The following is a 25446-nucleotide window of genomic DNA, read 5'->3' on the forward strand; positions in this document are numbered from 1 at the left end:
TTTGTTCTCCCTTAGAAATATTAAATTCAACTACTGTATTCTTGATGAGGGGCATGTCATCAAAAATGGAAAAACAAAATTGTCAAAAGCAGTGAAACAACTGACTGCTAATTATAGGATTATTCTCTCTGGAACACCAATCCAGGTAATTATTTACTACTCTTCCTATGACTTTTTCCGTAAAAGAGTGGGCTTTTTACAAAAAAGAGTGGAGAGTGAGTTTAGCATTCATCAGTGAATTAAAGCAGAGAATTTTTTTAGTTTCTAGCAGTGATGTTAATTTTCTAGTAATTATATTGCATTATAATGGTCCATTTAGTATGTAGCAGTACCTGAGCAAACCAGGTTTTAAAGTCATATTTAAAATGTAATTTTACACTATGGAAATAAAATTGTCTTGTGTCCACAGTATGCAAGAGAGTAGTCAGACTCTGCTCCACACTAGCTGTTTCTCTTTGTGCCACAATCTGATTTAGCATTGAAAAGGTAGAGCTGATTCAAAGGTTAATCATTATATATTAAAGGTATGAATATCTGATGTCAGGAGACAATTGATGAAAAGTGGTTGTATAAGTTTATCTTGAAAAAGAGAGTGGAAGGGGATGAGTGGGCATGTAGATGTCTTCAGATCTTTTGAGAGCTTCTGTTGTCCTCCAAAGGAACCAGAACTTGGTTCAAAATGTTCATACCTACCTAGATAGTCAGCTACGGTGGGAAGATAACCTCAATCATTGTTATTTGGAGGGTAACACCAAGTCACCTCTAAGGTTCTTTTCAAATCTGAGATATGGTGGTTATTTTTTATATATTTACTTATTACTTAGTCTTTCAAATTTATTATTGTTGATGAACTTATTATAACTGTTAAGATTTTGTTTATTAAGTGAACATTGTGGATTCTAACAACCACAAGAGAGAAACGTAATTACAAACCTTTCTAAATTTAACAAAAGGGGAAAATAGACTATTAAATATGAAAGGGGAAAGTAGATTCTTTAGGCATGAATTATCAAGATTTGTTTTGCTTCAATATAAGCTTACATGGAAGCTTCACAGTATATTTAAATTGGACTTTCCTTAAATAGATGATTGTTTTAACTTGGTTTAGATATATATATATATTTTAAAGTGTTTTGATTTTTTGTTTTAAGGCTGTCTTTCTCCTTTCTCTACCTAAATAATTTAGTTCTGAAGCTATAGTTTGGGTTTCTGCAACTCAGGGCTGTGGTGGCCCAGAGTGGGGTTACAGAATTTGAATTAGATTAAAACAGTTGTTCACATACAAGGGCAGCCCAGCATGGTGATGCCAGAACTTCAGCTGGGTTTAAGGACAGCCTCGGAAGGCAGTACCTTAGGAATCAGACCTGTTGGAAAGTCTTTAATATGAAAAAAAACCTGATTTCTTTTGTTTTGTGAAACTTCAACAGTAGAATTGGAAAGGACTTATGTGCCTTTGTCTCATGGCCCATGAATACTGGTTAGATTTGACCTACAATCAAACTCTTCTTGGTTTTCCTTTATTGAAGACATGGTGATATTAGCCAAATTCCCTAACCTAGATAATTTGTGTGTCAAAAATAAATTAAAAGAATCAGAAGCTTTTATACATCTTCTACTATTTTATTTATCACTTGATAGCTGCCAATAGTGTGTGTAAGTGCTATGGACCAGGACTTATTCTGGTGGCGAGGTCTTGAGAATTTCCCCCAAATAGAATTATTTTATCCAAGGATACTGACCTGAATTTTACATATTAACATATAGACTTAGAACATATATCTACCATGTGGTGATAACCTCTCAGCTGTGTGATCATAATGGGCTTTTGTTAATGTTCTGTGTTTTCTGTTTTTGTTTTTAAGTGTAAAGAAATATTCTCAGTACAAAAGATAACCTTTGTTCCTTTCTTATATTCAGAACAACGTTTTGGAGCTGTGGTCATTATTTGATTTCCTTATGCCAGGATTTTTGGGTACTGAACGCCAGTTTGCCGCTAGATATGGTAAACCTATATTAGCAAGTAGGGATGCTCGAAGCTCCAGTCGGGAACAAGAAGCAGGTATGAAAGAGATAAATTATAAATCCTATGAAAGTTAATGTAATTTATTCCTACCTTTTAAAAAACAATTTTATCTTGTTTTTAACAGGTGTTCTTGCAATGGATGCACTGCACCGCCAAGTCCTTCCGTTTCTTTTGAGAAGAATGAAAGAAGATGTTTTGCAGGATCTTCCTCCCAAAATTATTCAAGACTATTATTGTACTCTTAGTCCTCTCCAGGTAAGGAATATCGTGATTATGGTTGTTCTTGGTATGTTTAACATCAGAATGTTTCATACAAGTAGTATAGCTGTTTGGCTACAAAGGTAATGAGCAAAAGGTTTAGCCTTCCACTTTCTCATTTTAATCTAGCTTCTATTTTCCTAGACTTTAGGAATATTTTGTTTCAAACAGATACATATAAAGCCTAAGTGAATTTGCTTGGATATGTATGTTTAAATACAGGATTAAAACAGAATCTAGTATCATAGTAGCTTTCTTACATGACTAGTTAATGCAAAGTTAAATTGATGAGGAAATAAATCATTGTTTATTAGGACTAAATATTTGCCTCTTTAATGTTATATCATCCACACAATATCATAAATATTATTAAATCCCCATTTTTTTCAAATGGAGTGCAGCTTACAAAGTTAAGTAACTTGTCCAGGATCCTACGTATAATATACATCAGAGCTAGCCTCCAAACATAGTTCAGTGAGACCTCATCCCTTTTGACTTATTATTACCTTGCATGTAAATATTTGGAATAAATTTTGGCTTCTACGCAGATCTGATTTTGTACATAGAGACCATTATCAAAGGATTCAATGGGTGTCTTTCCTTTTTTGTACTTTTCTAAGTACATACATAGAAGCTGTCTCATCTTAGTAAGACATGTTCCCCCGTCAGAATTTTCTCCTTGAACGTTTATGCTGTAAGTTAGTTAGTATGTATCAATCCATTTCAGTATTATGAGTGGATTTAATATGGTCACATGAGTGAAAAATATACAAACACATCCAGAAACTTACCTCTTTTCTCCTTCCAGTGATAGACAGCCTGTTAGCCAGTATTTATCTTTTCAAACTGTGTTTAGGCAGGGCACTAGTCTAGATGTTGAACAGATCTTCTGTATTGTCTACAGAGTCATTTTGGGCCTCCATTAGTGTGTTAAATAATAATAATACTTCTTGAAAGAAATAGTTTAGGGGTAATAAGATGGAAACTTTTTAAAAGTACATTAAAGAAGAGGTAGCGGGAAACGGACTTTGGCCCAGTGGTTAGGGCGTCCGTCTACCATATGGGAGGTCCGCGGTTCAAACCCCGGGCCTCCTTGACCCGTGTGGAGCTGGCCATGCGCAGCGCTGATGCGCGCAAGGAGTGCCATGCCACGCAAGGGTGTCCCCCGCATGGGGGAGCCCCACGCGCAAGGAGTACGCCCGTGAGGAAAGCCGCCCAGCGTGAAAAGAAAGAGCAGCCTGCCCAGGAATGGCGCCGCCCACACTTCCCGTGCTGCTGACGACAACAGAAGCGGACAAAGAAACAAGACGCAGCAAATAGACACCAAGAACAGACAACCAGGGGAGGGGGGGGGGGAATTAAATAAATAAATAAAATCTTAAAAAAAAGAAAAAAAAAGAAGAGGTAGCATATGAAAAAAAACCCTGTAGTGGTGCTATATTGTAAAGATAAAGCATGTTTTATTTGACTAGAAGAAGAAGGGAGACTGTGGAGTGAAGTTTGGGCTTAGTTTAGAGTTCACTCATTTCTGCTCCTTACCTTTCTAGATTTTCTTCTCTTTCACATTATTTTAGTTTGAACAAGGCAGGAACTTAGACTCCAAGTTGTGATATGAGTTCCCTGTTAGACTGACAGTAATATTCTTTTAAAATTTGTCATTGGAAAATAGTTATGGAATCTTGACGATATAAGTTTACTTAAGGAGACTTTCTCTTATATGTATGGGTTCAGATTCTCTTTTAGGTAATGTATTTATCTTTCTGAACAGAGTGGAAATATTAAGTAAAAGACTATTTTACTAGTATTTTTAATATTTTAGCAGCCAAACTTAATGGTTATACTTGCTTTCTAAATAAAATTTTAAAGAAACTTACCAAGATGCAATGGATAATAACATAATGTTGGTAGTCAGGTATAGGTATCAATTTATATCCTTTAATTACTATGTTTATTGGGCTTTGCTGGTTAGGTGATTTGAAGATGGAAAATAAATTTACTCTATTTATGGGGGTATTTTCATAGGTTCAACTCTATGAAGATTTTGCTAAGTCTCGTGCCAAGTGTGATGTTGATGAAACAGTTTCTTCAGCTGCACTTTCTGAAGAAACTGAAAAACCGAAGCTTAAGGCTACAGGCCATGTATTCCAGGTATAGATTAAAGTCTGTTTTTAAATATTGTTGAAGAATGTTCTTCAGTGGTATAGTTTTTACATGGAACACTGAAATATGGAATTATACATTATAACTTCTAGTTTGAACCTATATGTTAAAATTAAATGTACAGAATGCAGTAGGTTTGTATATTACATAAAACGAAGGGTTCTAGAACAGAGAATCTTTGTTTTTATTCATTTCTCCATTTACTTCAGTCAAAAAATATTGGAGGGAACAGATGTGGCTCTAGCAGTTGAGTGCCTGCTTCTCACATGGGAGGTCCCAGGTTTGGTTCCTGGTGCCTCTTAAAGGGAAAAAAAAATACTACAAGAAAAAAAAAAAGCATTGAACAGACAAATGAGCAAACGAGGGAGCCAAGAAAAAAAATATTGGAACACCTATCACATGGGAATAATTTTTCTAAGCTTTGTGCTTGAAGCAATGAACAAAATAGATTCCTTCCATTGTGGGGTTTACATTCTAGGAAAGGTCGATGAAAAATATATAAGTAAAATACATATTATATAAGAAAACAAGGCAGAGAGGGGTTTATAGACTATAGGTATAGGTTGCAGAGTTAGGTTGTGATTTAAAATAGAGGAGTTACGAGAAGGCCTCACCAAGAAGCTGACATTTGAGTAAAGACCTGAAGAGGGCTGAGGTATGTAAATATCCAGGGGAAAGAGATTCCAGGCAAAAGATACAAAAAGTACAGAAGTCCTCAGACAGGGCTATGCCTCATGTGTTTTAGGGAACAGCAAATGAAAAAGAGGTAAAAAATGTCAACTCACTACTTCTATCCTTCTTGAAATATTCTACCACAGAAAATTTCCCAAACCCCCTTGCTACCAATAAAACTAAATACTGTAGTACTTTTGAAGATAGTACAAGGAAAAGATGGTTGTAAACAATTAATGTACCAGAGTTTTTACTTAAGCATGGTCAGCAGTCTCTTGAGCCTTGTTAGCAGAGCTTTGTAATACAAAACTATGTGCTAAGGATGAGACCCAAATCATGAGTCAAGTAAAAGGCAAAAAAGAAAGGGTGTGACTAAATCAAAGAAAAGAAAGATTTTATTGGATTCTGTTTCTCAAAAACAACCACCTGAAACAATCACCTGGCCCCTTCCCCCTAGACCTTAAGCAAATCAGAATATTGTATAGAAGGGAAAGATTTGTGGTTTTATAAGGTCCCTTGGGAATTTTTGAGCCACTTTAAGTTTGAGAAATCTTTTTTAGGAAGAATTCTGGGTTCTTTGAGGGGGAGAGAGTAACTATAGGAACTGATGAATAAGATACTTTTCCTTGCACAAAAAACTCATTGTCTAGAGAGGTGGGGGACAGACAAATATAAAGAGTATAATTTATGTAAGCAAGAAGTGCAGATGGAAGTTGATGAAGGCATCACAGGTGAAACATTAGAATTGCTTTTTCAAGAAAGAGTAGTAGTTTGTCAAACAAGAAGAAGAAAAAAAGGCTTTCCAAACAAATGTAATTACATAGTAAAAAAGTTAGAAGCATTTGGTATGTGACGTGGACTTGTATATATATACATATTTTTTCCTCTTAAAGGCATTACAGTACTTACGTAAACTGTGCAACCATCCAGCATTAGTCTTAACACCTCAACATCCAGAGTTCAAGAGCACTACTGAAAAGCTGGCTGCTCAGAATTCTTCTCTTCATGATATTCAACATGCTCCTAAACTCTCAGCTTTGAAGCAAGTGAGTATGTCTTTTTTTTTTTTTAAGGTTTATTTATCCCCCCGCACCTGCCCCATTGTTTTGCGCTCACTCTCTACTCCCTGTGTCTGTTTGTTGTGTGCTTGTCTTCCTTTTTTTTAATCCCCTCCCCCCCCACCGGTTGCTTGCTGTCTGCTCTCTGTATCCATTTGCTGTGCGTTGTTCTGTGTGTCTATTTATTTTTATTTTATTCCCCCACCTTGTGGCTTGCTTGTTGTCTGCTCTCTGTGTACATTCGCTGTACATGCTTCTGTGTTTTTACTTGTCTCCCTTTTTGTTGTGTCACCTTGCTGAATTGGCTCTCCGCGATGCTTGTGGGTCTGGTGGCACTCTGCAGCACTTGCAGGCCGGCGGCTCTTGGTGGCATGCGGGCAAGCCTGCCTTCACAAGGAGGCCCTAGGACATGAACCCAGGGCCTCCCATATGGTAGATGGGAGCCCAGCTGATTGAGCCACAGCCCCTTCCTGTTGTCTTCTTTTTTTAGGAGGCAATGGGAACCAAACCTGGGACCTCCCATGTGGGAGGGAGACATCCAGTGGCTTGAGCCACCTCCACCCCGTTTGTTGTGTTTCTCATTGTGTTTCCTTGTTGTGTCTCTTCATTGCATCATCTCATTGCGTCAGCTCGCCACACCCTCCCATCCTGTTAGCTCGCTGCTTTGCTTGTCATTAGGAGGCACTGAGAACCAAACCCAGTACCTCCCTTGTGGTAGATACTCAACTGCTTGAGCCACATCTGCTTCCCAGAGTGTGTCTTCTAAGTGTTCAGTGAATGTCACACATTCCTGGTTTGTAACACTAGATAAATTTGCTTTTCCAGAAGATTACTGATTTGTTGCACTATTTATTTTAAATAATTTTTAAATTTGGTTTTGCTTTTTGCTTTTTAATGACTGCAGTTTTATTTTGGAACTTTAAAAATATTCTAATATTTCAGAAGGCTAAATTTAATTTCAAGCAACAAAATGTTACTGGTAACCATTTAGTTATAATTACTCTTAAAATTGAAAATTTTATTGCACAATGTTTTAGCTTTCAGTAATTATTTGACCTAAATTTCATTGATAATAATTAATGATTAGAGAGTTTAGATTTCATACAGGTTACTATAGAAAATGTTATATAATGGTATATCTCATATATGTGATACCTGGTTATACATTCCTAATATCACTAAAATAAATAATGGACTTTCACACACAAAAATTGAAGAATGACTATTACCTTTAGATTGGTTCAAATATGGAATGATTTTCTTCATTGACCAAACTTTGCTATATAGAATATGAAGTGGTAGTGATATTCTTAACATAGCTGATACTTAGATAAAGCTATAAGGTATTTTATTAGATTTGTTTTCATTTATTTTATCCACATTTTAGTTATACCACAGGCTTTATTTTTAGAGTTTATTTTTGTAAAATTTTTTCAAGGAATTACTTAACCCAGTCTCTTAATTTAAAGTATTCCTTGTCACCCTGAAGTATCTGGAATTATGATGCTAAGGAACTCTGAACCTTAAGCCCAGATTATTTCTGGCTACACACACAGAAGGCTTTTCTAGTAGCTTTCTTTTTCATTTTCTGGTTCTTTTTAGCTGTATGGGTGAAGGAAGGAAATTTCTTCTTTTTAACCTAAACATATTTATTTCTAAAGAAGGGGAGAAATTTGTTTCCCAAAAATCTGTCACTAGATATATAGCAATATGTTTATCAGCAAGTAATAGTGCCAGGAGAAGTTTCTAATATTGCCAGAGACAACATTTTTTAAACTCAGGGTACTGGAATTAGGAACTGAAACTCTACATGAAATTTAATGGAAATAAGCAGAGTCAATTTTCTTTTTTTATTTATTTATTTATTTATTGTTTTTTTTAATTTCAAATTAAATTTTTTTTAATTTACTGAAATATATCACTCATACATAAACAATAAATGTATAATAGTTGTGAACTTACGAAACATTTATAACATCAAACAAACATACATCTCACCATACTACCAGTAACTTGCATTGTTTTTAAACATTTTTAACTAATAATAAAAGAGCATTGTCAAAATATTACTACTAAACAAAGTATTTTCCCCTAACCAATCTGATTATTATTTATCTTTATATCATTTATATGTGAACATACATAAACAATTAAGTGTATAGTGAAAGTTGTGAACTTACAAAGCAAACATGCATAACATCATACAGGGGTCCCATACATCAACCCTCCACCAACACCTTGCATTGTCATGAGACGTCTGTTAAAAACTATGAAAGAACACTGTCAAAATCTTACTACTAATCATAGTTCTTATCTTACATTTGATGTGTTTTTCCCCCAACCCACCCTATTATTATTTTTTTAAAATATTTTTTATGACAGAAGTTGTAAACTTATAAAACAATCATGTACAAGTGGAGATTCCCAAACAGCACCCCTCCATCAACACACCACAATGTGGTGTGTCATTTGCCACAGATAAAATAATATCCTCTGATTATTGCCATGTCCGTAGTGTACATTTGGCTCACATTTTCCATACTGCTTCAATATCAACACAGTACATCTTTTGCATAGATGCAAGAATATTATATTATTACTACTAACCACAGTCCATAGTATTTTTCCCATGCTTCTCCACATTCCCAACACCCTGCAGTAGTGATTTACTTTTGTTCTAGCTTAAAAAGGACACTCTTGTATCTGTGCCATCAACCATAATTCTCACCCAACTCTTGGTTTACTGTGCTGTCCAGTTCCTAGATTATTGTCAAGCATTCTGTCAATTGGCATTTATATAACTAGACAACCAGTTTCAGTCACATCCCCATTTATAAATTAGCTGTTACTCACTGTGTATTACCATCCAATCTATACATTTCTACAATTTTACAGCAATTAAAACTTCTACATACATTAAACATCAGTAGTCCACTCAGTCCTTCTCTTATCTCCTTTAAGAATCCACCATCTACCACCAGGTCTTGAAGATATTTTCCAATAATTTCTTCCAAAAGTTTTATGATTCTTGCTTTTATTTTTAGTTTTTTGATCCATTTTGAGTTAATTTTTGGATAAGGTTTGAGATAGGAGTCCTCTTTCCTTCTTTCAGCTAAGGATGTCCAATTCTTTCAGCACCATTAGTTGAATGGATTGTTCTGCCTGAGCTGTGTGAGTTAACAGGCTAGTCAAAAATCACTTGACCATACCTGTGAGGGTCTGTTTCTGCACCATAAATTTGGTTCCATTGGTCTGTCGTGTCTGTGTTTAGGCCAGTACCATGCTGTTTTTATCACTATAGGTAGGTATTACGATTTAAAGTCTGGAGATGAGGGTTCACTTTTCCTTTTTATGATGTTTCTGGCTATTCAGGACTCCTTACCCTTCCAAATAAATTTAATGATCATGTTTTCAATTTTTTCTTTAATGCTGGTGGAATTTTTATTGGGATTTCATTAAATCTGTATATCAATTTGAGTAGAATTGACATCTTAATGATATTTAGTCTTCCAATCCATGAGCATGGAATGTTCTTCCAGTTATTTAGGACTTTTTTTATTTGTTTTACCATTGAGTTGTAGTTTTCTGAATGCAAGTGCTTTACATTGTTAAGTTTATTCCTGGCTGGGTTTTCTGTGTCATATTTTATTTTCACCACTCTTTCGACACTTTTAGTTACTTTTATTGATATAATCTTCATTTCTAGACTCTCTTCCAGGCCCCTCTCTCCTGTCTTTTCAGGCTCTAAGCACACCCTTTAGTATTTCCTGAAATTCTTGTCTCTTGCTTAGAAATTCTCTCAGTTTCTGTTTATCTGTGAATATTCTAATCTCGCCCTCATTTTTGAAAGACAGTCTTGCTGGATATAAGATTCTTGGCTGGAAGTTTTACTATTACAGTATCTTAAATATATCCAGCCACTGTCTTCTTGCCTCTATGGTTTCTGGTGAGAAATGAGCACTTAATCTTATTGGATATCCCTTATATGTTATGTCTTGCTTTTCTCTTGCTCCTCTCAGAATTCTCTTTTTGTCTTTGGCCTTTGACATTCTGATGAGTATGTGTCTTGGAGTTGGTCTATTTGGATTTTTTGGATGGGAGTACATTGTTCTTCTTGGACAGGGATATCTATGTCCTTCAATAGGGTTGGGAAATTTTCTACCATTATCTCTTTAAATATTCCTTCTGCCCCTTTTCCCTTCTTTTCTCCTTCTGGGACACCCATGACGCATATGTTCACATGCCTTTTGCTGTCATTTAGTTCCCTGAGATCTTGTTCAATTTTTTCCATTCTTTTCTTCATCTGTTCACTTTCAGAGGCCATGTCTTCAAGCTCGCCAATCCTTTCTTCTGCCTCCTTAAATCTGCTATTATATGATTGCAATGTTTTTAAAATTTCATTGATTGCACCTTTTATTCCCATAAGATCTGCTATTTTTATATGTATGCTTTCAAATTCTTCTTTGTGCTCATCCAATGCCTTTTTTTTTTAAGATTTATTTTTTATTTATTTCTCTCCCGTTCCCCCCCCCCCAGTTGTCTGCTCTTTGTGTCCATTCGCTGTGTGTTCTTCTGAGACCCCTTCTATCCTTATCAGTGGCACCAGGAATCTTTGTTCTTTTTGTTGCATCATCTTGTTGTGTCAGCTTTCCATGTGTGCAGCGCCATTCTTGGGCAGGCTGCACTTTCTTTCGTGCTGGGCGGCTCTCCTTACGGGGCACACTCCTTGCGCGTGGGGCTCCCCTATGCGGAGACACCCCTCTAATATCTTCTTAATATCCTGAATCTCTTTAGCCATCTCATTGAATTTATTAAGGAGATTTGTTTGAACATCTATAATTAGTTGTCTCAACTCTTTTATGTCATCTGGAGGCTTATCTTGTTCCTTTAACTGGCCATAGCTTCCTGTTTCTTGGTGTTGTAATTTTTTGTTGGTGTCTTCACATCTGGCTTACTAGTATATTTTTTCTGGGTGCAGTTTTTCTCTTTAGTTTAGGGCTTCCTTTCATTTCTCCCTTGCTGGTTATGCAGTAGGAGCCAAGCATGTGGTTGGTGCTGTAAGCTGTGGAGGCTCCAGCTGCCTTCATTGTACCAGAGACCAATGAAGCTTCTTCCAACTTTCTCCTTTGCCAGGGGTAGGGACAGAGTCACAGCTATGTGGAATAATCCATGTGCAGGACTAGACTGTAGCTGCTCAGAGAGACTGATGAAGCTTCACATCCCTTTCTCCCCTGCCTGGCACAGGGATGGGGCTGCAGTGCGGGTCCAGGATGACTGCAGTTGCCCTGGTAGACTTCTGATTTTCAGTCTGTGCCAGCCAAAGTTCCCTGCAGTTACCTGTATAGGCTGGTGCAGGACTCCTCAGCCTCTTCCATGCCAGATGCGGCGCTGAAGCCTAGACTAGGGCCACAGGCTGATCTGCGTGAAATAAACTGATTTTTGCCGAAACTGAGAGTTTCAGTCAACCTGGCTTCCCCTCAGGCCGGGGGCAGAGTCAGAATGGTGGCTACTGGTCTCTTTCTGACTTGGGCTGTTTCTCACCCCAGCTATTCCCAAGGTTATCTCTTAGCCAGCCAAGTTTCCCAATCAGTAGCAGAAATCGGCAGCCAATTGTCTCCTCCTCCCATTTCTGGGAAATGGAGCTTCCAATTTCCGTCACAGAACAGCTCTTGGGGCGGCTCCTGCCGCCAGAGTAGGATAATCACCTGCCTCCACGGCTTGGCCTGTAATTTCCCAGAGAGGCTGGCGCAGGTCCCCACAGCTTCCTCCCTACTGGAGGTGGCACTGGGGCCTAGGCTAGACCTGCAGTATGATCTGAATGGGAAGAAGCCAGTCCCTACCAGCACTGGGATTTTCAGTCCACCCCGCTTCCCCTCATGCCAGGAACGGAGTTAAGATGGCGGCCTCTTTCTGACCTGGACATGCTCAAACCTTTAGCTGTTCTCAGGATCATACTGTAGCCCCCTGAATTTCCTCATCAGTAGATGAAATTGGTGCTCAGCTGTCTCTTCCTTCCCTGTTTTGGGGAAGTGGAGCTTTCAATTCCAGCTGCGGAATAGCTCCCAAAGCAACTTGTGCCTCCAGTGGAGGATGGGCACTGGCCTCCATGGCATGGAGTGCTCTACTTACGAGTTCTCTAAAGCAGAGTGAATTTTAAAAGACGCTCTTAGTAGGTAAATATAGATTTTGTGAGACTTGGCAAACATTTTAGGTGGGGGAGAAAGTTGAGAATGACTTGATGGCAATTCACTGTAAGCCTATTAAATGAACTATTTACAAGTAAATAAACTTAACATGATCTTGGGTGGAACTAATAATAGTTTAATTGCCAAACTGAGTGCATCATTGTTTCATGATGTTCTATACCAGTCAGACCAAATTTTGTATCATTTATATGGTTCAGGGCACTATATTTTACATAGAGGATCAAAGGAGTAAACGATCTAGAAATCACTTTATATAAGGAATAATTGAAAGACCTGGGGCAGCTAAGTTAGCCTACACTGAATTTAGGTCAAGATAAAATTGATAATGTTCTATCTTAGGAGACATCTAAGGTGGTCTTGGTAACTATTTTCTAAAATCTAGTTACCTGCTTTTCAATGCCCAAACTAGATTTTATCAGGGTACCTAGAGTTTGTCAGTTTCTCAAGGCAGACTCAGATTATAAGAGATTATTGGGAACAAGTAATTATTGAGAGAAATTGAGTGTGTACAACACAGATGTTCTAATGAATTCTTACTTTCTAGAACACTTCTTTTATAAAATTCATGCATAATGTCCCGCTGATGATATCACATCCTTCTTTAACACACTGGGGACATATTCAGTCTCCTGAGATGATTTGGATGGAAATTTTTAAAGAATCTATCTTCAATAGTAATCTGATTACAAATTTGGAGGGAGAGGGGTTAGGATAATTATGTTATGAAATTTAATCTTTTAGAGAAATGCCTCACCATGTACCAACTATACAGGAGGGGAAGGAAAAAAAAGAGTCTAATAAAATTTCAAATTTTATGGGCTGTTGGGCAGAAGAAAGGCAATTTATCCTTTATTCTTCCAAAGGAACAACAAAGAGGTATATTTAAGATGTTACAGAATATAAGGAAGGACCTTTGCCACTTTAAGTGTTTACCCTGAAACAGTAGGACCATCTGTCAATGATATGTATGTCAGAGGATCCCCAGGACTACCCCTAGGTTTGGAGATTTGATAGATATCACAAGACTCAGTGTAACCGTACAAGCTGCCATGATTTATTATAGTTTTGAGTTTTACAGCACAAAATCAGCAAAACAAAAAACCATATGGGGCGAAGCCCAAAAGAAGTCAGGCACAACATCACATAGGATACACTTAATTTCTCCAGCATGAAATTATACATGTTTTACAATTGATATTAAAGATTTGTTTTATTTATCTTTCCCCACTCTTTTTGCACCTGCTGTGTCTGTTGTCTTTTTTCTTTTGGAGTCACAGGAACCGAAACTGGGACATCTGATGTGGGAGGGAGGTGCCATATCACTTTAGCCACCTCCCTTCCCTGCATTGTTGTGTATCTCATTATGTTTTCCCTCTTGTTTCTCCTGTTGCATCATCTTATTGTGTGAGGTTGCCATGCCTGCCCATTGCACCAGTTCGCCATCCTGCTCGTCCTCAGACATGAGGAACCTCTGCTCCCTGCTTTGTTGTGTCTCTCATGTTTTTCCTCGTGTCTCTTGTTGCTTCATCTTGTGTCAGCTTGCCATGCCTGCCCATCACACCAGCTCACTGTCTTCTTTAGGAGGCACCAGGAACTGAACCAGGGACCTCCATGTGGTAGGTGGGAGCCCACTTTCTTGAGCCACATCCACTTCCCTACGATTGATATTAATATATTACTCTTCCTACAGTCCAGAGTTTGCTTCAGGTGTATTTTTGCCTATGTACATTTGTTCTAATTCATGGAAGAACATTCTTATATTTGTATTCTTGACCACAGTCATCATCTGTTAACCACACTCATCATTCACAGCAGGGTTCACTATGCTATACAGTGTCATGTTTCATTCCTTAACTTTCCTTCTAGTGACATACATGACCCTAAACTTTCTCTTAAAATCACAGTCACATCCACATTATCAGTGCTATTAATTATACTCACTGCTGAGTATACGCCTCATAGCTGAATCATGTGGCAGTTCCATATTTAGCTTCTTGAGGAATTGCCAGTCTTCCACAGTGGCTGTACCATTCAACATTACTACCAAATGTATTCCTTTCTCCACATGCTCTCTAATATTTGTAGTTTTCTGATTTTTTGTTTGTTTTGTTTATAAATAATGGCTATTCTAGTAGGTATGAAATGCTATCTCATTGTAGTTTTGATTTATATTTCCATAACAACTAGGAATGAACATCTTTTCATGTACTTTTTAGCCATTTGTATTTTCTCTTTGGAAAAATGTCTATTCAAGTCTTTTGCCTATTTTATAAAATGGATTGTTTTTATATCATTGAGTTGTAAACTCTATTTATATCATGGCTATTAAACCCTTATCTATATGTGGTTTCCAAGTATTTTTTCCCATTGAATAAGGCTGCCATTTTCACCTTGCTAAGTGCTTTGAAGCGCAAAAGTTTAAATTTGAGAAAGTCCAATTTAGCTATTGTTACTTTTGTTGTTCATGCTGTGGTCTAAGAAACCACTTCCTATCACAAGGTCTTGAAGATGATTTCCTACATTTTCTTCTAGGAGTTTTATGCTCCTGGCTCTTACATTTAGGTCTTTGATCTATTTTGAGTTAATTTTTGTATAAGGTGTGAGATAGGGCTTATCTTGCATTCTTTTAGATAATGGATATCCAGTTCTTCCAGCACCTCAAAGAGACCAGCCCTGACCAGGTGGGTTATGTTGGCAACCTTGTCAGAAATCAGTTGACCATAGATGTGAGCATTTATTAATAAACTCTCAATTAGATTCCATTTGTCAGTGTTTTCCTTTATTCCACCACCATGCTGGCTGGCTTGCTTTTTTTTATTTTTATTTTTTAGGTACCAGGGCTGGGGATTGAACCCAGGACCACACTGGCTCTTTGAGTTGTTTGTTTTTTTCTTTCATTTACTTTTGCTTGTTGTTTGTTTTTGTTTGTTTTTAGGAGGTACTGGGAACCGAACCAGGGACCTCCCATGTGAGAAGCAGGCACTCAACTACCTGAGCCACATCCTCTCCCCATGCTGTTTTTACCACTTTACCTTTGTGATATGCTTCACACGGAGGAAGCATGAGTCCTCTGGTTTTGTTGTTCTTTTTTCAAGGGTAAAAAGGGTAAGGGGCCCTTTCCCCTTCCAAATAAGTTTGACAATGGCTTTTCCATTTCTGCCATGTACACTGTTTTGATTGGGATTGCGATTTATCTGTGAATCACTTTCGGTCAAACTGACACCTTATGATACTTTGTCTTCCCATTCATGAACATGGAATGTCCCTCCATTTATTTAGTTCTTCTTTGATTTCTTTTAGGAATGTTTTGCAGTTTTCTGAATACAGGTCCTCTACACCCTTGGTTAAGTTTATTCCTAGGTACTTGATTCTTTTAGTTGCTATTGTAAATGGGAATTTTTCCCTGATTTCCTTCTCAGATTGCTCATTACCAGTGTATAGAAACACTACTGATTTTTTCATGTTAATCTTGTATCCTGCAACTTTGCTGAACTCATTTATTAGCTCTAGTGACTCTGTTATAGATTTTTCAGGACTTTCTAGGTATAGGATAATGTCACCTGCAAATAGTGAAAGTTTTACTTCTTGCATTCTAATTTGGATACCTTTTATCTCTTTTCCTTGCCCAATTGCTCTTGCTAGAACTTCTAGCACAATGTTGAATAACAGTGGTGACAGTGGGCATCCTTGTCTTGTTCCCTATCTTAGAGGAAAAGCTTTCAGCCTTTTACTGTTGAGTACAATGTTGACTGGGTTTTTCATATATGCCCTTTATCATATCGAAAAAATTTCCTTCTATTCCTATTTCTCAGTGTTTTTATCAAGAAAGTATGCTATATCTTGTCGTGCTTTTTCTGCATCAATCAAGATGATCATACAGTTTTTGTCCTTTGATTTGTTAATGAGGTGTATTACATTCATTGATTTTCTGGTGTTGAGCCACCTTTGGCTACCTGGGATAAAACCCACTTGATCCTAGTGTATATAATTCCTTTAATGTGCTGTTAGATTTTGTTGAGGATTTTTGCTTCTATATTCATTAGAGATACTGTTCTCTAATTTTCTTTTCTTGTAGTATCGTTGTCTGGCAAGTTATCTAGTTTGTTGGCATTCAGTCGTTCATAGTATCCTTTTATGACCCCACTCTCTCATTTCTGATTTTATTTATTTGCTGCTTCCTTCTTTTCTTCTTTGTCAGTTTGGCTAAGGGGTTTTCAATTTTGTTGATCTTCTCAAAGAACTAACTTTTGGTTTTGTTGATTCTTTTTTTTTTTTTTTTTGCCCTCAATTTCATTTATTTCTGCTCTAATCTTGGTGTTTTCTTTCCTTCTGCTTTCTTTGGGACTGGTTTGCTGTTCTTTTTTAGTTCCTCCAGGTATGTATGTCTTTGATTTTAGCTCTTTTGTCCTTTTTTGTTTAGGTGTTTAGGGCTATAAGTTCCTCATCACTGCCTTTGCTGTATCCCATAAGTTTTGATATGTTGTGTTCTTGTTTTCATTCATTTAGAAATATTTACTGATTTCTCTTGGAATTTCTTCTGTGACCCACTGATTATTGTTTAGCCTCCATAGATGGCATGAATTTTCCAGTCCTTTGCCTGTTAATCGATTTCCAGGGTCATCCTTTATGATCCGAGAAAGTGCTTTTTTATCATTTCAGTCATTTAAAATTTATTGAGATGTGGTTATATGGCCCAACATGTGGTCTCTTCTGGAGAAGGATCCATGAGTACTTGAAAATAATGTATATTCTGCTGTTTGGGGTGAATTGTTCTGTTAGGTCTAGTTCATTTATCAGATTATTCAAGTTCCCTGTTTCCTTATTGATCCTCTGTCTAGATGTTCTTTCTGTTAATGTGAGTGGTGTATTGAATTCTCCAACTTAAATTATTGTAGAGAGATCTCTTTCTCCCTTCAGTTTCGCCAGTATTTGCTTCATATATTTTGAGGCACCCTGGTTAAGTGCATAAATATTTATGACTGTTATTTTCTCTTGGTGGATTGCCCCTTTTATTAACATATAATGACTTTCTTTTGTCTCTTATTAACAGCTTTGCATTTGAAGTCTGTTTTGTCTGATATTAGCATGGTTTACCCTAGTTTGGTTTTTTGTTGTTTTTGTTTTTTAATTTTTGGGTTTTTTTGGTTACAGTTTACATGGAATATCTTTTTCCAGCCTATCACTTTCAACCTATTTGTATCCTTTGGTCTAAAGTGAATCTCTTATAGATAAAGTATAGATGGGTCAAATTTTTTTATCCATTATACCAGTCTGTATCTTTTGTTGGGGAGTTTAATCCATTAACATTCAATGTTACTACTGTAAAGGCAGTTCTTCAACCATTTTATCCCTTACCTTTTATATGTTATATCTTACTTTTGTCTCTTTCTAAGCCTTATAGTTACCTTTATTGATAATCTTCATTTCATCACTCACCTCCAAGCCTCTCCCTTCTCTCTTTACCTTTTAGCACACTCTCTTTAGTAACTGTTGAAGGCCCGGTGTCCTGTTAACGAACTCTGTTTCTGTTTATTTGTGAATATCATAAATTCACCCTCATTTTCGTGGGACGGTTTTGCTGGATAGAGAATTATTTGCTGAAAGTTTTTCTCTTTCAGTATCTTAAATATATCATACCACTGTCTTATCACCTCTATGGTTTTTGATGAGAAATTGGCACTTACTCTTATTGGGCATCCCTTATATTTGATGAATCTCTTTTTTCTTACTACTTTTAGAATTCTGTCTTTGGCATTTGACATTCTGATTAGTATGTGTCTTAGAATAGGTCTGTTCAGATTTATTTAGTTTGGAGTATGTCGAGCCTTTTGTACATGGATATCTATGTCTTTTATTAGAGTTGGGATATTTTCAACCATTATTTCCTCAAATATTCTTTGTGTCCCTTTTCCCTTCTCCTTCTGGGACACCCATGATGCATATGTTTATGTGCTTCGTGTTATCAATTCAATACTCTAAAACCCTATTCAGTTTTTTTACATTCTTTTCTTTCACTGTTCTGTCACTTTAATTTTGGATGCCCTGTCTTCTAGCTTGCTGATCTTTTCTTCTGCCTCTTTAAATCTGGTGTTATATGCTGCTAGTATACTTTAAATTTCATCTCTTGTGCCTTTTATTCCCATTAGATCTGTTATTTTTCTTTCCATGCTTTCAGATTCTTCTTTATGGTCATCCAATGTATTGATTGATTGATTGATTGAAGCCGAGTTTATCATTTTTTATTTTATTGCTTGTGCTTTTGGTTACATATTTAAGAATTCATTGCCATATACTCATACATTTTGCTTTGCTTATTGATTCCCCCTTGTCTGTACCTTTTTTTTTTTTTTTTTTACCTTTATCTACTTTTTATTTTTGATTGTTGTCTGTGCTTTTTTTTGCTTGTTGTTTGTTTTCTTTAGGCACTGGAACCAAACCAGGGACCTTCCCTCTGGGAGGCAGTCTCTCAACTGCTTGAGCCACATCTGCTCCTACCAGTGAATTCTTTTTTTTAAGGTTTATTTTATTAATTTCTCCCCAACCCCTTGTTGTTTTTCACTTGCTATGTCTGTTTGTGTTCCTTGTTACTTTAGAAGGCACCAGGGACCTCTGATGTGGGAGGGAGGTACCTAAATGCTTGAGCCACCTCCGCTTCCTGCTTTGTTGTGTCATTCATTCTGTTTTTCCTCCCCACATCTCTTGTTGTGTCAGCTCACTGCGCCTGACTGTTGTGCCAGTTAGCTGTCTTCTTTAGGAGGCACTGGGATCCAAACCGAGACCTCCCATGTGGTAGGCGGAAGCCCAGTCTCCTGAGCCACATCCACCCCCCCCCCCTTTTTTTTTAAGATTTTTTATCCACCCCACCCCCAATACCTGTTGTTTGCACTTACTATCTGCTTTCTTTGTCCATGCTCTTTACGTCTGCTTCTCTTCTCTTTTGGAGGCACTGAGAACCAAACCTGGGACCTCCCATGTGGGCAAGAGGCAATTTCTTGGGTCACCTCTGCTCCCTGCTTTGTTGTCTCTCTCATTGTGTTTCCTCTTTGTGTCTCCTTGTTACATCAGCTTGCTGTGCCAGCCCATCATGCCAGCTCACTGTCTTGCTCGTCTTCTCCGGGAGGCACCAGAAACCTGAACCCAGGACCTCCCATGTAGTAAGGCAGGAGCTCAAGCCCTTGAGCTACATCCACTTCCCCCAGTGAATTCTTAATATATCCCTATCTCTTTACCATCCCCTTTAATTGCTTTAGGAGATTTGTTTGAACTTTGTTTAGTTGTTCCAAGTTCTATCACTCCTCCAACTTTTTAATTTCCTTCTTTGACTGGGCTATATCTTCCTGTTTCTTAGTATGGCTTATAATTTTTGGCTCATACCTGGGCAGCTGATTATCTTAATGAGTTTGTTCTGAAGGTTTTCCCCTCTCTCTCATATAGGATTGTGTTGTTGATTAGTTTTGTGTTGATGCTCTTTGACACTAGGTTCCGTAGTATAACACAACCAAAATAGGGCCAGCAACCTAAATGGCACACACTAGTTCTAAATGCCCCTGGGGAAAGGTTCAGGAAAGACACCAGAAGGCCTTTAATTCCGCTCCCCAAGGCTTGGCTTTCCTGTCCTGCCCAACAGGTGGTGGTTTTTGCCCAAAAGCCTTTTCAACGTCTTCCTGAAGGTGTGCTTTCCTTCAGCAGATGGCACTTTCCATCAACCCTATTCCCTGCAGCTCTCAGGAGCCAGGGTGTGTTTTTAGCTCTCTGCTGGCTCTCCCTTTTGCAGATTTTTTTTTTTTTAAGATTTATTTTTTATTTATTTTTCTCCCCTTCCCCTCCCCCCAGTTGTCTTCTCTCTGTTTCCATTCACTGTGTGTTCTTCTGTGTCCACTTGTATTCTTGTCAGCGGCACTGGGAATCTGTGTCTCTTTTTGTTGTGTCATCTTGCTGCGTCAACTCCGTGTGTGCGGCACCACTCCTGGGCAGGCTGGACTTTCTTTAACGTGGGGTGGCTCTCCTTACTGGGCATACTCCTTGTGCGTGGGGATCCCCTATGCGGGGGACATCCCTGTGTGGCACGGCACTCCTTGTGTGCATCAGCACTGCACATGGGCCAGCTCATCACACAGGTCAGGAGGCCCTGGGTTTGAACCCTGGACCTCCCATGTGGTAGGCGGAAACTGTATCTATTGAGCCAAGTCCACTTCCCCCTTTTGCAGATTTTAACAATGGTGTGGGAGCGCTTGACTGAGTCAGGTTAAAATGGTGAAGCCCAGTAGTCTATATTTGCCAGCCAAAAGTTGAATTGATGCAGAACCATTTCTCACCCTTATTCTTGGGGAAGTGGGTTTCTGCGACCTTCTCAGTCCATAGCTGCCTTCCAGGCAGTGGGGCATCAGGAGCCGCTTGTCCAGAGTATAGGAGTTGGGCACCAGGAGCCAGGCTGAAGAAGTTACTCGCAGTCTCTCATGGCAGTTTCACTGTCTCTTCATCCTGTTCTTTCCTGAGTGTTGCATAGCACTCACTTGATCTCCAGACCCCTAGAACAGTTGTTCTGGACAGTTTCTGTCCATTCCCTAGCAATTTTTCTGGGAGAGAATTGAGCCCTGCAACTCCCTAATCCTCCTTTTTCGTTGAGCTTCTTGAATGTATATATTCATGTCTTTAATTAAATTTGGGAATTTTTCAGTCACTGTTTATTTCTACCTCTTTCTCTTTTTCTCCTTCTGAGATTTTCATAATATTGATACGCTTGATGGTGTCCCACAGGTCTCTTAGGCTCTGTTCATTTTCCTTTCTACTCCTGCTGCTGAGTACTTTCAATTTTCTTATCTTCAGGTTCACTCATTCTTTCTTCCACCCACTTCAGTGTGCTATTGAACTCCTCAATGGAATTCTTTCAGTTACTGTGGTCTTCAACTCCAATGTTTTTGTTTAATTCCTTTTTATAATTTCTCTTTATTGGAATTCTCATTTTTATTTATTTTAGGTCTTTGTTATATTTTCCTTTATATTTTTGAACCTATTGAAGACTACTTAATATTTAAAGTCTTTGACTAGTATGTCCAAATTCTGGTTTCTGAATCGATGGTTTCTAATGTTTTTCCTTATATCATTGATGGGCCATCATTTCCTGTTTCTTGGTATCCCTTGAAATCTTTTTTTGTACACTGTACATATTAATATTTTAATGTGTTAGCCCTGAAATGAAGCCTCTCTTCCTTAAGTTTGTATCCAGGTAGTTGATCTGACGGAGATTTCCTTGAATGTCAAGAGGTAACAAAAACAAGCTAACAAAAACACCTTTTCAGGGTCTTTGCAGATTGGTTCCTTATTGGCTGGCTCTCTCCTTCAGAGTTTAGACTTTCTAACAGTGAAACTGAAGAACAGCTCAAGGCAAAGGTATAGACTCCACCCCAGTCATTTCTAAGAATTCATCTTGTACTGGACATGGGCTTGTGGCCTTTGGAATTCCCCTGTTGAGTAGTGTCTGAATGCCTTTCTTCTATTTAGAAAATAGTCTTCCCTTTCAGTCATGGGCACTCTGTATCTTAAAGCTGGTAATCCTTTGCCCTAGGCCTACAATTTGATTATTTCTTATGTTGATTCAGCAACATAAGCTACTTCTGCATGCATGACAAGTTCTGGAATGGCAAGCCAAAGACAAGTATCTGGGTTCAGTCCTTCAGGCTGTCACCAGATGGATTGATAAAGACATAAATGCATCCCAGTATGTGCATAGGGGTTACTCTGCTCCCTCCGGAACAGGACCAGAAATCCTCAGGGAATGGCAGGCTGGCTCCACATCACGCCATGGAGTGGAGGAGGGAAGGACCAGCAATGACACCTTGAGGCTTTTCTACCATTTTTAAGTTGTCTTTTCATTGATTCATCACTTGCTCAGTTATTGAACTCTTAAATGTTTTCCAGACCTCTGAGAAAGATGTTTCTGTCAGTTTTTACTAGTTGTTTAAAGATTCTGTCACATCTTAATCCACCATCTTGGTGATGTCACCTGATACTTTGGAATTTTATTGAATGAAATATTCTACCTGCTCTGTGCCAGGCACTGAACTACTTATGTAATAGGAAATGCAAAAGCTCTATAGCAGTGTGGTTCTTGCCATTAAAGATCTTGGTCTGCAGGACATTGTAGTAAGCTCTCTTGTCTGGGATCCAGGAAACCTAGCTAGATGTTTTTGGTTCTCTTCTTTCCTTTTGGTAATTTTGTGCTAGGCTTAGCTGCTCCATTACTTTTTCTTTACAGTTTATACTTTAATAGTCCTTTATGAACCATTTTCCCCAGAGCATATTCATTGTTATAATTGTCAGTATTTATTGAATACCACTGAATAAGTTTCCTCTAATGAGTCTCAAGGAACTGAGGAAAAGGGAAGAGAGCCTGCTAGATAATCTCCTAAAGAGGTGACTAGGAAATTCTAAAAGGTACTAAGCTTGAGCACCTCAAAAATTAGTTTTAGATGCTCCAGGCTGATAAACTGCACCCAAAATTGCTAATTTGGTTTGGATATGCTTAAGAGAATCCAGGTTATAGGTAAGTTGAACTCATTCTCACCACAAAGGAAAATGTTTGCCACTACTTTTATTGAACACCCATGTAACAATTGATTTTTTTTTTCCAAGTTGTTGTTGGATTGTGGTTTGGGAAATGGCAGCACATCAGAGAGTGGCACAGAGTCAATTGTGGCCCAGCACAGGATACTGATCTTCTGTCAGCTTAAAAGCATGCTTGATATAGTAGAAAATGATCTTCTCAAACCTCACTTGCCCTCTGTCACTTATTTGAGATTAGATGGCAGCATACCTCCTGGTCAGAGGCATTCCATTGTTTCTCGGTAAGTGATAAAACTCTATTATCAAAAATGAGTCTATGGTAATTGTATTATTACATAGAAATTTGCTTCATGAAATATTTTCTCTGGATAAATATTTGCCAACGTGTTTTGTTATATAATTTTTTTTAAGAACTACAAAAATATCATTGAATTGTTTAGTAAATGAAAAGGCATGGCTGAATTAGGAAAGCAGTTTGAAAGGCATGAAAGAATTTAAGGCATTAACAAACATTAGAGACAAATACTTTTCACCTCGTGTTGGCTTAGCTAAAGCTAAAATCATTTTCCTCATTCCTGTTCCTCTGCTGAAAACAAGTTGGAAACTACCCCAGGTAGGAAGCAGAATTGGTTTGTGCAATGTTTCTTTAGTATGGTCTGTACCCTCTGCTTTAGAAATCTGAGGTTGTTACCAAAAAATTCGGATTCTTTGTTCTGTCCCGAAACTGCATACTTCAGCATTATGCTATTTAACAAACATCCCTAGTAGATTGTTATGTATTAATACAATATGGTCTGTAGCCTCTAAACGGACTTTGGAGGTAAACAGATGAGTTATTTTGACTCTCTTGTTTAATGCGTGTTCTCTTGGGCTTGTCATTCAAACATTCTGTCTAAATTATGCCTAGTGATAATGCCTTTATACTTAGAACAAGCAAATAAGATAATGCACATAAAGTACAAAGCCCATTGCTTGTCTGATAATACAAATGTAATAAATGATATCTTGGTAACTGCCTGTTATTAGTGTTAGTAATAATAATAGTTTTTCTTCTTGGAAGTTACTAGATGTCCCTTGTAAATATCTTCTAGGATTAGTACAAGAGTAGCAAAACTCAATACCCAACACCCTCATCTTAGGCCGTCTCTGAATGATCTGGCCTGTTGCCTGCTCCCCCCTTTTATCTCCATGCTTTAAAGGCTCATAGTTGAGCAAGCAGGATAGCTCCATCCATCTGCCCCATGGGATCTAAGCCCTCTCTCAATTAGAGACAGAGTGGGCATCACCAATCCAAAATCCTCAAGGTTGGTGAATGAACAACAGACTAAAGTATACCTATTATTATTCTACTGTAGACTTACAGTTACTTTAGCAATGGAAGAACTTTTATCATTGATGTGGAGGCAGTGGCCACCAGAGGTTCTGAGGGGAGGGAAAAGGAAAAAGAAGTGTAATATGGGTGCATTTTCAGGGCATTGGTATTGTCCTGCATGATGTTGCAATGACAGATACAGGCCATTATATATTTTGTCATAAGTTAGAACATTGCATGGGACAGAGTGTAAACTATGATGTAAACTATAATCTACGGTTAGTGGCAGTACTTCGATATATGTTCATCAGTTGTAACAAATGTACCACACTAATGAAGGATGTTAATGTGGGAAATTGTGGGAGGGAGTGGGGCATATGGGAATCCCCTATATTTTTTATGTAACATTTATGTAATCTAAAATTTCTTTTAAAAAAATAAATGAAAAATGAAAAATAAATTTAAAAAGGTTCATAGTTGAGTTTTATCGTAATTATTTAGTGTTTAGTATAGTCTCATAGCTTTGTTTTTATCTGATATCCTAAAATAGAACCCAGTCGGCCTTATTATTTCTGTTTATGAAATTTCTGACCAGTTGCAGCATACACTCTTTTCCAAAGACATTAAGTTAAAAAAAAGAGAGACATTACATATATTAAAATAGGGTATTTTCATTTCAAGTGGTCATGGAAATGTCTATTTTTAAAGCAGTGTTCTCATGTATACCATTTAATTTTTATTAAACTGCCCAGTTTGTTATAGGAGCCTTAAAAAGGTATATATTAATTTTATTTTTTCATATTACCTTAGGTTTAACAATGATCCATCCATAGACGTCCTTTTACTTACAACTCACGTTGGTGGCCTGGGGCTTAACTTAACAGGCGCTGACACAGTGGTATTTGTGGAGCATGACTGGAATCCCATGCGAGATCTACAGGCCATGGACCGGGCCCATCGAATTGGGCAGGTAAAGAGTCACCTCTCACAGGGGTTACCCTGCACACTGGGAATAATACTGTCAAAAAAAGTCAAGTAGCCTTGGTTAAAGTCCCTGCTTTGATGTTAACAAGTGTATGACCTTTGGGCAAGACACTTAACTCCTCTGGGTCACCACTTCCTCATGAATTTAATTAGGTGCTTGAGATGAGAAAACCTGGGACACTGTCCAGTGCTAATGTTCTGTGATTCTCG

At 37.8% G+C, this 25446-nt stretch overlaps 1 protein-coding gene across 3 annotated transcripts in view; it reads left to right on the top strand.

Annotated features, from left to right (window-relative positions):
- Nucleotides 1-25446, top strand: part of BTAF1 (B-TFIID TATA-box binding protein associated factor 1) — a 253521-nt gene that overhangs the window by 127907 nt on the left and 100168 nt on the right. For all 3 annotated transcript variants that reach the window (XM_071215766.1, XM_071215765.1, XM_058298768.1), the window contains exons 30-36: nt 16-145; nt 1918-2059; nt 2148-2278; nt 4304-4429; nt 6007-6159; nt 23010-23221; nt 25063-25222. In XM_071215766.1, the coding sequence (XP_071071867.1) occupies nt 16-145; nt 1918-2059; nt 2148-2278; nt 4304-4429; nt 6007-6159; nt 23010-23221; nt 25063-25222 (1054 nt within the window). The remainder of the gene's footprint in view (nt 1-15; nt 146-1917; nt 2060-2147; nt 2279-4303; nt 4430-6006; nt 6160-23009; nt 23222-25062; nt 25223-25446) is intronic.

Source organism: Dasypus novemcinctus, chromosome 6 (genome assembly GCF_030445035.2).
Source record: "Dasypus novemcinctus isolate mDasNov1 chromosome 6, mDasNov1.1.hap2, whole genome shotgun sequence".
Taxonomy (NCBI): domain Eukaryota; kingdom Metazoa; phylum Chordata; class Mammalia; order Cingulata; family Dasypodidae; genus Dasypus; species Dasypus novemcinctus.